This window comes from Cryptotermes secundus, unplaced genomic scaffold (assembly GCF_002891405.2).
Source record: "Cryptotermes secundus unplaced genomic scaffold, Csec_1.0 scaffold414, whole genome shotgun sequence".
Taxonomy (NCBI): Eukaryota; Metazoa; Arthropoda; class Insecta; order Blattodea; family Kalotermitidae; genus Cryptotermes; species Cryptotermes secundus.
This window is the reverse complement of record NW_019743151.1, coordinates 797,111-809,412: the sequence shown is the minus strand read 5'-3', so window position 1 is coordinate 809,412 and position 12,302 is coordinate 797,111. Positions and strand designations below refer to the sequence as shown.

At 40.0% G+C, this 12,302-nt stretch overlaps 1 protein-coding gene across 3 annotated transcripts in view; it reads right to left on the bottom strand.

Annotated features, from left to right (window-relative positions):
* LOC111873851 (endoplasmic reticulum metallopeptidase 1) overlaps positions 1–12,302 on the bottom strand; it is a 74,517-nt gene that overhangs the window by 39,868 nt on the left and 22,347 nt on the right. For all 3 annotated transcript variants that reach the window (XM_023868883.2, XM_033755245.1, XM_033755244.1), the window contains exons 4-7: positions 10,356–10,487; positions 7,210–7,330; positions 6,470–6,772; positions 3,673–3,911 (exon numbers count right to left, since the gene is read on the bottom strand). In XM_023868883.2, the coding sequence (XP_023724651.1) occupies positions 3,673–3,911; positions 6,470–6,772; positions 7,210–7,330; positions 10,356–10,487 (795 nt within the window). The remainder of the gene's footprint in view (positions 1–3,672; positions 3,912–6,469; positions 6,773–7,209; positions 7,331–10,355; positions 10,488–12,302) is intronic.

Sequence of the window (12,302 nt, the reverse complement as noted above, 5' to 3'; positions counted from 1 at the left end):
GATACTGTATACACCCGGTGTCCTTAGGCCCAGGCTGTCTTTAACCGGCCGGAGGAAATTGGTTAATTTGTTTTGTCTTTAACCGGCCGGAGGAAATTGGATAATTTGTATTGTCTTTAACCGGCCGGACACCGGGTGTATACAGTATCCCATGCGAGTGCGGGAAGGTCTATATTGGGCAGACAGGCCGCTCCGTGGACATGAGGTTGAAGGAGCATCAGCAGCACATACGTCTCGAACAACCAGACAAGTCGGCCGTAGCTGAACACAGCATCGATCTGGGACACTGCATTCAGCTTCAGAATACCTCCATCCTCGCCACCAAGACCCGCTATATGGATCGCATCATTAGGGAGGCAATTGAGATTGAACTGCATCCAGGAAATATGAACAGAGAGGGGGGGTTCTGTCTCATCAAGTCTTGGAAACCTCTCATCTGTTCTCTTAAAAAACCCCCACCGGGATATGACGCCAGATCCAGAAGGCCACACAGGCCATGACCAACATAACAACCCCCCACCTCAGCTTACGGGTTAGTGCCCAGCCTTTAACCTTGCCTTTCTCTCCCCTACACAAAACCATGCTTGTCCCAGCTCCCTTCCCCTACCCCTTCCACACTACTGCTTTCACTTGTATACTTGCCCTTCCCCCCTACCTTCTCTGCTCTCACATAGCTGTGTATATTTTCAACACAGTCTGATTTTACCGGTTCTCACAGTCTCTTCGCTTGCAGATTTCTTATATTTTTTCTTCTACCCTGAAGATGGAGGCGATACGTTCCTCCGAAACGTCGGTTAACACCACATATACACGGCGCCAAATCCCAGAAGACTGCTTTCTTCATGGCCACCGCCGTGAAAGCCTCAAATCTCTCATAAGTCTATTTTGTTGCCTCATCACCAAAATGCAGGACAAAATCATGACATGAGGATAGGTAACAGATGTTTTGAAAACGTGGCACAGTTCAGATATTTTGGAATGACAATAACAAATCAAACCTGATTCAGGAAGAAATTAAGAGGAGACTGAACTTGGGTAATGCTTGCTACCATTCAGTCCAGAACATTTTGTCTTCTCGTCTGCTGTCCAAAAACATAAAAATTAGAATATACAAAACTATAGTTTTGCCTGTGGTTCTGTGTGGCTGTGAAACTTGTTCTCTAACATTAATGGAGGAAAATAGACTGAGGGTGTTTGAGAACCGAGTGCTGAAGAAAATATTTGAACTAAAGAGAGAAGAAGTGGCAGGAGGTTGGAGAAAACTGCATAATGAGGATCTTCATAACTTGTACTCTTCTCCAAGTATAATCAGAATGCTCAAGCCAAGTAGAATGAGATGGCAGGGCATGTAGCATGAATGGGTAGAAGAGGAATGCATATAGGATATTGGTGGGAAAGCCAGAAGGAAAGAGACCACTGGGAAGACCAAGGTGTAGGTGGGTGGACAATATTATAGGATGCGATATATCTGGCTTAGGATATGGATAAGTGGAGGGCTCTTATGAACATGATAATGAAACTCTGGGTTCCATCAAATGCTGGGAAATTATTGAGTAGCTGCAGAATTCGCAGCTCATGAAGAAGGGCTCACCACCATGAGTAAGTATCCCATATGGGAGGAAACCATCTTTACTTATTGGAGGTTGCTATTCTGAATAAAACCATGAAAACCCTTAATCAGGACAGCCAGTTCCTAATCAGGATTTGAAATGGGACTATATCACACACAACAGTTTAAAAACAATAACTGTTTCAGCTACACATATGTAATATCCTTAGAAATTGTAAATAAGATGTGATCCACATAAATGCAAAAAAAGTATGGCATTCATAACTTACAATTTTGATTTTAAAATTATGAATGTAGAGACTTTACTGTCAAACACTTTGCATTATACTAGAAATCAGTTTGCTGTGTTGTGGTACTGAATTTCACATTGTAAGAGCTAGATTAATCAGCATCAATCACGTTTTGCTACTCTAAACTTCTTGCAAGTGCATTACGTTGTCAAACTGAACTGTTGAAGCATGTGCTATCAGAGTTCAGCAGTAAAATACATTGTTAATGAGAGGATATCTCAACAGAGGAAGTACACAGAATTAAAGACTGTGGTAATAATAATAGAAATGTATACCGATAATTAACTCTAGAACTGACAGAACAAAGTTCTTAGCTTTGCAACACATAACAAGTTCAAGTGGAAGTAAACTCATATCATCACAGTCTTAGAGCTCTGTTTCTTTCTATGCAACAAACAATAATTTGTCACTTTATTTGATACAAAGACACTCAGGGTAGAAGTAGGTGTCAGAGTAGTACAGCATGATTCAGAAAGATGGACACAATTTCAATTGGCTATATTTCCTGAACCATATGTTGCATTTGAATTCTGTAAAGTACATTTGAAAGAGGATGTTGTAAAGTTTCTAATACTACCGCTAGAGCACTCCAGCACCGCGTCAGTTGTAAGCGAGATGGCTACTATGCAACACATGATTTTTTGCATTCGTGAGTTCAGTAAAAGTGAGTCTGCAACTGCGGTGCAGTGTGCATTTTGTCACAAGTTTACCACCCAACCTCCAATGAGGAAGAGCATTTATCACTGGAATAAACAATTTGATGAAACTGGCTCACTGTGTAAGAGTAAAAGCCCGTGCTGATCGCGTGTATTGGAGGACAACGTGTAGCATATTCGAGTGAGCTTTGAGCGTAGCCCAATGAAGTCAACCCGCAGTGCTAGTAGAGAACTTGGACTCTAGCAAACAACTGTCTGGTGTGTACTGAGGCGCCAGTTAGTGTACAAACCATATCACCCATAACTGGTACAGGCTCTTCGCACAAATGATAAGGCAAAGCGTGTAGAATTTTGTGACCGTATGCTCAAAAACATGGAAGATAAATTGTTTCTGCCTCGTGTAATTTTTAGCGATGAAGCTACGTTTCACCTAAGTGGGAAAGTCAACAGGCACAATGTTCGCATATGGGGACTACAAAATCCCTGTGTAACACTCGAACATGTGAGGGACAGCCCAAAAGTTAATGTGTTCTGTGCAATATTGTTAACAAAGGTTTATGGGCCTTTCTTTTTCGATGAAAACATGGTTACTGGAGTAACGTATCTTAGAATGCTGCAAAACTGGCTTGTTCCTCAAATGAATGAAGATTCAGGAGATTACATTTTCCAGCAGGACGGAGCTCCACCCTGAATGTTCGACATTTCCTGAATAAATCTCTACCTCAACAATGGATAGGTCGCATGGGGAATGAAGACCTGGCACTTCAGTTCTGGCCACCGAGGTCTCCTGATCTCACACCCTGCAACTTTTTCCTGTGGGGATCCGTGAAAGATGCAGTTTACGTACCACCTCTTCCCACAAATTTGAATGACCTAAGAAACCATATCATAGCTGCGGTGAACTCAGTGACGCAAGATATTTGTCATCGAGTGTGGGATGAATTCAGCTACCGTCTAGATGTTATCCGTGCAGCCGGAGAGGGGCACAGTGAACATCTATGAACTTCCATGTATGTATAATCAAATGTAATTTACAGAATTCAAGTGCAACATATAATTCAGGAAACATAGCCAATTGAAATTGTGTCCATCTTTCTGAATCACCCTGTATAACTTTATAGTAACACAGAAAGGCTTAATGAAATGACAGACTTGCCTCTTCATTCATGCAATTTTGAAGCAGCACTGGAAACAACATACAGCAAACAAGCACAGGACAGTAGTAGAGGCTGAATACCAGAAATGGTCTTGTGAACCAGCTCATTGAACTACTGAACAGATCAAGGATCACTGCTACTAGCAATACACTTATAAATGCCAGGAACCATCCCAGTGCCGGGATTCCACAGCCCAGTAGCAATAACTTCAAGTATCCAGCATGGTCCAGTCCTGGAACTATAAGGCAAAAATATGGTACCAAACAAAAAGTACTGCCTCAAGTAAGGGCCCTTCAAGACATAAAAACTTTCATCACCAACAGACAGCTTATCACCAATTAAGGGAATGAGATGGTAGAGTGCATATGCACTGTTAACTTCTGCATTAGATGGAGGTGCATGATCAGCTCCCCACTCTGGTCTCTTCACTTCTTGAGAAAAAAAGCTGGTAACTGGGAGCTGGGTGGTTCCCTGAGCTAGTTCTGAGATCACAGGAACAAGGAAATTCCTTGCCCTTGCCAAAAATCAAACACTGGACATCCAGCCTGAAGCCAGTCATTTTACTGACAAAGCTACATCCACTCCTATCACTAAATTCAAATTAGACTGAGGTCTGTGCAGCAGTAATGCTCCAGACTTTCATTCAAGAGTCCACCAGCTAGGTTATCAGACATCCTAAGGTTTTCATGACTTTCCTCTTTCTCCCAGTAAATGAGGGGAGAGTCCCTGAAATAAGACTGAACACATCCTTTGAAATACATTTCTAGTCACCATTCACAACTATTTTCCCATGCTATTCAATGCAACAAACATCTGTAGCAGAAACAGCTATTACAGTGAAATCCTAATTTAAGGTTTGCCTTGGGAATGGCTGGAGTTCAATTGCCAGCATGGGTAAGAGAGTTTCCTCTACTCCACAGCTCTGGGCCATGCCCAACCTCCTATTAAATGGGTACCAGAGGTTCTCTCCCTGGAGGTAAAGCAGCTGGGGCATGAAGCTGACCACTCATTTCCATCTAGTGCCAACATCAAGAATGGTGGAGCTACACCTCCATCCCCCAGTATGGCTTTATGGTGTAGTTCTATTTAATGAATCACAGGGACAACTTTACCTTTTACTTACCTTGGGAACAAGATTTCTGTACCTTAAATTAAAAAAGAAATCTTAAATGATGGTCATATAAAATTTCAGCAGAAAATGACACCTGAGTGCAAATTGTAAATAATACATAAAAAGTGGTCACAGTTCAATTGGAGTACTATTCCAGCACCTACCTGGAAAAACTGCAGAAAGCATGAGAAACCTCAGTTACAATAGCCAATGTCCCACCTGAGATTCAAACCAAGCACATACTGAACACAACATATATTTGCTTTAATCTAACAAATAATGAACAAATACACTATTATATTTAAGCATCCTGTTGCACTCTATACGATAAATGATATAAACTCCGTCCCAAGTGCAAACAATATATTATGTGTCCTTGATCTTGCTCCTTTACACTAAATGTTTCAGCCTCAGACGGCCATCATCAGGTGTATAACACTCACGTTGTTGTCACACTGTACCCAGCCCAAAATTTAACATTTAAAAACACTTTCCTTGTTATTATCAACATCTACTTCGTTGATATCTGTCTGGTTTGTAGATTATTTTACACACGTTAATTTTGACTTTCCTGCAGTTGCACTATAAAATCTTTAGTTCTAATTTTAAAATTTTAAAATTTAGAGAAAAATGCCCAGACTGCATGGGCAAACCAAGTGACTGCCTGAAGGGACACTCCTCTTTGTCAAATTAGAATTCAATTCTGGCTGATCTTTTGTTCACATCATGATATTCAAAACTCGGTGTAATCTAAACATATTATGCAATAATGTAAATAAAACTACTCTAAGAATTATTACAATTTTGATCACACTGTTGGAAGGGTCATGTTATTAATTGTGACTAAGTTCTGAGAAAGTTAAATCTGTTTGTAACAAAGGGGAAGCATTTAGGCTTGCAAGAAACCTTAAATCAGGATTATACTTACATATCAATCATGCCATAATTAAGTTCACATTTTAACAACTAGATTTGCTTTCCTGAAGTACGAAGTGCAAAAGTTAAATTTTAATGTTTTTCGCCCCTCTCCCAGTTTTTGAGGATACAAAAAGCTTAAGTCTTTTTACTCTCATTCTTTACTCAAACTGGAAACCATCTATGTTACACTCAATCCTCAGTATGCACACACCTGGTCTACACACTCTGAAAAATTTTTCATGTGGCACAAGAGGATGATCGTTGCAGCTGCTGCTTTAGTTACCATAAATAATATTTAAAGCAGGGAATAGATCAAACTACATGTTGTTAATTTCATTATTAATGAAGCACCAATTACATAAAAAAGTATTTAAACATAAATGGTTTTGTTTATTTGCTGACATTGGATGCAAAACACAGATCCCACCAAACCATGGAAAAATATTCAGTTAAAGTGACTGTGCATGAAGGTACACATAGTGTGGCATAGGACTGACAAGAGGAGAGGGCACATAACATTATAAGCCTTCACACTAGATTAATGAGGAATTTTAACACGTTTCAGTTGCTTGCATGATCTCAAACTGTAGACCTCCCTCTGCCTCATGATTTGGCTAACACTTCTGAAAAAATATTCTCTGCCACTAATGGTGTATAAATTAAGCAGTTTCTCATTACTCATATACTTTAACATATGTACATAAAACATGTCATAAGAAAAAGATTACAACTGCTTACATCATTGCATACTGAAGCAACTGCATTACCTGATTTGATAGCCAAGACGTTCTTTGAAATTGTGAATATGGACAATGCAACAATAAACACATTTAAAATAATGCCAGCAATCTCTGAGTATCTGACCATGAAGAGTCCCAAGACATCAAAATATACGATTCTTCCTGCTGCGTGCTTCTGCGAGTTGCTTAAAACATCTGATGAAGCTATATGCTTAGTAAGTGCCAACAAGTTATCTCCAGTATGCTGTATTGTTCCAGTAGGAATTGCATGAAGATTATCATAACTTGTGTGATACACATAGCCATTCATAGCATGAGCAAAATCTAAGCCTGGAACAAGAGAATTACATAATTCAGCCAACAGGAAAAGTATCTGATCAGGCGAAGTTGACTGTTCTAAATACCATGTCATAAAGAGGCACTGGAGTTGAGGTAAAGCTGCATGCACTCTTAATTCCAGCACCAGATAAAGATGACCTGTCAGCTTCACACTCTGGCCCTCATTACACAATGGACAGGAGGATGAGCAGACTCCCGAGACAGACCTGATGTGCTGATTAGAGAAGAATTCTGCCACTACTGGAAACTGAACCAGGGTCACCCAGATTATCACCAGTCATTTTACTGAATGGCGTATCTCAAGTCAACAGCTGAAGAAAGTGTGTGGGCCTATTCTGCCAGTGAGCTGAGAAGTATTTACTATTACAACAGTTACATGTGTACATGTTAAATTAAGTACTTAATTGTTAAATCACATTTCTTCTCACCTGGAACCTTCCCAAAGTCTCTGAATATTCTGAAATCTGTATCTGATGGGATTAAGCCACTCTGGAAAAGGTCTTCAGCCACAACAACACCATGTGGATATGGTACCGAATCTCCATACATCTTTAAACATGATATAAAGGAAAAGTACTTAAGATATACTCGTACTGCACACCAAATGCTCTTAAAGCAATAACTATGAAAATTTGTACACCAGCAATTCTCAGACATTATTAAATGATAAACTAATGTACAGTAACAACTGAATTACTCACATTACTGGATTTTTGGACTTTGGAAATTTCATAAAGTCAAGGTTTTAAATACCAACACAAATTTTGAAGAAAGGTACACTTATGTACTGTGCTTTATCAATGTTCAAACTCAGGAAATCACTTTTTCTAATTTTCAGATTAAGCTGTATTTTAGTTGCAATAGAAAGCTTAATTTCTTTCAGTGCCTATAGCCTTCCAATCACTTAACTAACTAACCCAGTGGCACATCTTACAGAAAAAGCTAACTATCACTAGGAACCTGGAGGTTCATCACCATGTTCACAAAAGCCCAATGTTGGATCCTAATGAATCAACTGATTACAGTCCACCACTTCACACCCCATCCCTCTTTGTGGTATCCATGTCCATGCTTCATAAAAGTATTCAGTATTCAGTATTCAGTCAGTAAGAGATTACTCACTCACCAAGCTGAGCCCTTCTTGAGAGCCTAACAATTGTGCAGCTACTCAAGAACATGGCCACACCATAGCTCAAGCCGTTAGTCACTGGCTTCCCACCGTNAACGTGAGTGTATACACCTGATGATGGCCATTTAAAATTTTAAATGTTAAATTTTAAACTAAGTGCAGTGTAACAGCAACGTGAGTGTATACACCTGATGATGGCCGTTTGAGGCCGAAACATGTAGTGTAAAGGAGAGCAAGCTCAAGGACATATAATATATTGTTTGCACTTGGGATGGAGTTCATATCATTTAACATTTTAATCAGCCTAACTAATTTCATTGGTACCCCAAACTTTCTCAGAATGTTGTATAATAATTCCCTCCTAACTGAATCATAGACTTTCTTGGAGTCTATGAATAGCTGATGTACTCTCTCACTGTGCTCCCATTTTTCTTCAGTATCTGATGAATGCACGNACAAGGGACTTAGTCCCACCCCACTAGCAATAAAAAAGTAATTAAGAAATTCCCTGCATTTCATGGAACCCGAAGGTTCATGACTGTGTTCACAAGAGCCCTCCACTTACCCCTATCCTAAGCCAGATATATCCAATTCNTCCCATTTTTCTTCAGTATCTGATGAATGCACGAGATCTGATCTGTAGTTGATCTGTTACATCGAAACCACATTGATGAATAAGCATCTCCTTGTTTTAGACCATTCTGGATAAGGAAATTATCAGACGATTACTGAAGCAAATCAAAATTTTTACCTGAATATTATTATTATTATTATTGTTGGAGGGGGTGGGTTTCCCCATGCACCGTGACCAGATGTTGATCTATTGTACGTCCCCCTTTGATATTCTACCAGTCCCCATATGCGGCCAGTACTGGTGTGTGCTATCAGCCCCGCTGAGCCAATGAGGTCGGCCCTCGGTACCTTGATGCTTCCCCCATCTACCAGAGGCACTGGAAACTACTTGGGCGGGAAACTTGCCTAATTTTGCTCAGAGGTCTCCTAGAGACATGAGGATCTTTTACGTGCCGTAAATCTACAACACGGGACCCATGGCTTAAAGTCCCTCCCGGAGGACTTGTTCCCTGAATTTTTCCGCCCTTAAAAATTCCACGGCCTCCGCTGGGTTTGAACCCGCCTACCTTGAGTCATGAGGCCGCTTTTACCTGAATAAGTAAACAATGAATATTTTTCACTGCCTATCTTACAGCAGAAATGAAATTATACCATAGTGCAATGAGGCAAACAGAAACATTTAAATTGAAATGGGTGGTGACAATGGACATAACAGTTGAAAAGACAAACTGTGTTTTCTTAATGCTGAACAGACCACAGCCACCACAATTCTTAAGAAGTAACTCAACTTTTGCCTTTACTTTTTTTTTAGCTAGTCATTCAATGGTGCTGTCAGCATCAAGGCTTTCAATGTCAATGACAAGATGATTAATGAATATGGAGCAGCTCCTGGAGCTTGTGGAATGAGAACTGGCAGGGCAAACCTAACTACTCAAACAAGGCCTGCACTAGTGCCATTTTGGCCGCCAAAATTCCTACATGTCCTGGCCTGGAATCAAACCTGGACTGCCATAGTGGGAAGCTGGTGACTGCCGGGGCTATGACACAGCCATTCCTTTGTTCCTACTTAAAATACTAAATGCTTTCAAATCCAGAATGTCATACAAAGCAGTCTACTGCATTCCAGTTTCTACTGTAAGAGACACAGAAAAAGCAAACTGCCTTCCTACTTTCAATAGTCAATAATTCCTTCTTATAATATCTGTTACACAGGTGGGGGGGAGATGAAGTGTGTAGCCCTGTGATTCATTTAATAATGCTCTCAATATCTAGATTCTACAGCACAGAAAGGTAGGGCAACAAAGAATTGGAAAGGATGTACATATATTCCATGATTTATGTGATACCTGTGTTCCAAAAATGGGTCACAGAGGGTGAAATCACATAAATCAAACATAATTTTCCTTTCTCCACTCACACTCCTACTGCACGAACCCACACAATAATTTACTCACACTTCTCCCCGCCTCTGCTGACTGGTCAGCAAGTAATAAGCAATACAGTGAGTGCTACTAATTGAAACTGATCTAAATGAGTTGATCATGTTAAAATGAAATCCTATTTTATGAACATGCATGTAACAAGGAGTATCTGTAGAAGGAACAGACTGTGGCCCACAAAAAAACTCAATTAGGATAGTCAGTGCCCAACTGAGATCTGAACTGGGCACCTCCCAAATATGAACCTGGTCTTATTGCTTGAGCCAACTTCCTTGGTGTGTGGGTGTATGTTGATTTGCGCATGCATGTGTGCATGAGTATATTATATATGAGTGGCAGTTCTGACACAGCCATCCATATTCTCCAATATTATCAGGTCTTAAAACAACTGAACAGTACACTGATATATGACTCTAAGTCAAGAGGATCCAACCTGTACAAGCCATGGGTGATTGGGGCCAGCCTGGAATAATACCTCCCTGCCCCCAGCACCACATGCCTCCAAATTTATGAAGGCTTTCACATCATGTGCCCATTTATGTTGTGTAATAAACCCATGGGAAGCCTGCAAGAGAAAAAACAAGCATCTATACAGTGTGTCCAGGTCCTGTTAGGAATGTGTTCATTAAAAGTGCAGGACGTGAATTATTTTCAAAATTTCACTCTTTTTATTCAAAACAGTCTGCTTCTGGATCAATACATAGCTGGAATTGATTCAAAAGTTTTCGAAAACAGTCACTGTACTCCTTTTGTGAAATCACATTTAAAACTGCGGTACATTCCCTTTGGATGTCCTGGATGGTGTCGTGACAGTCTCCTTTCATCGCCAACTTAACTTTTGGGAACCAGAAATCTGTTGGAGCCAAACCAGGCGAATATGGAGGATGATCAAGGACTGTGATGCCTTTTCTGGCCAAAAAATCGCGCATGATCTTCGATTTGTAGGGTGAGGCATTGCAGTGGAGGAGCGACCGGGAACCTTGCTCTTGATATTCAGGTTGAATTTGAAGAATTCTCGCCCCAAAGATGAGGACTCTGGGATAATAATCAGAATTCACCGTCTAACCTTCTGGCAGAAATTCCTTGTGAATGATTCCTTTGAAACTGAAGAAAACGGTTAGCAGTGTCTTTACTCGTCTCTTTTGCATGCACACTTTCTTTGGTTTCGGCTTCTTTGGGCTCAACCACGCTGCACTCCGCCACTCTGTGAGAGGCTCATATTGAAAACACCATGTCTCATCACCAGTAATAATCGATTCTGTAAATTTTGTATCACTTTGGGCCAACCGTAATATGTCTTTGCAGTGTTCCACTCTGGAATGTTTTTCATCGCCTGTCAGCGCGTGGTACAAAGCACGCACAGACCTTCCATTTGCCAAAATCCTCAGTCAAAATTTGATGCACAGTACTTTTTGGTATTCTCAAAAGCTCCTCAATGAGTCTTGCAGAAACACATCTGTCTGATGCAAGGATTTCGGTCACTTTTTTCACATTTTCTTCAGTGCTACTTGTTCTTGGCTTTGATGCATGTGGAGCGTCTTCAATGTCCTCCCTGCCATCATAAAATACAGCATACCATCGAAAAATGTTCGAGCGTCTCAAACAATCACTACCGTACACACTTTTCATCATTTTGTATGCTTCTCCGGCTGTTTTGCCTAACTTCAAACAAAATTTGACGTTGGCTCACTTTTCAACTGCCATTTTCTGATGAGCATCAGAACAGCACTGTTACATTCAAGGTCAGAACACATGATGCAGCAATGCTTGCACTTTGAAATTATAGACAGCCACAGCTGAAACTTCAAGAATCTTAATGCCACAACTTGCCAACAGATGGCATTGCAGGGCAAAATTTAAAAAAAATGAGTCCTAACGGATCCTGTATTTTGAGAACAATATTTTTCATCTTTTCAGTATACATGTTCCAATTAGCATTAATTTTTTTTTCTGCTGTTAATTTTATTTCTTGTTTGTCTTTATTTTTCATTTTGTGTAATTAACAAATTAACACACTTCATGGTACAGGTGAACAGGTGGTCACTTCTTTGCTTAAGGAACTCCATTTTTCATGGAACCGAAAATTTCATTACTATGTTCACAAAAGCCAGCCAAATGAACTCTAAGTCAGTTAAATCAAGTCATTTTCTGACACCCTACTACTTTTCAGATTTATTTCAGCATTATCCTTCCATGTGAATGGGAACTAATCAGATGCAGTGTTCCTCAAGGCTCGATCCTTGGTCCACTGTTTTTTCTGTTTTATATAAAGGACTTACCAAAAATAATTAATAAAAATAATAACATGGTATTATTTGCAGATGACACCAGTATTATAATACCTGGCACAAACAAATTAGACTTTGATATGAAGCTTAAT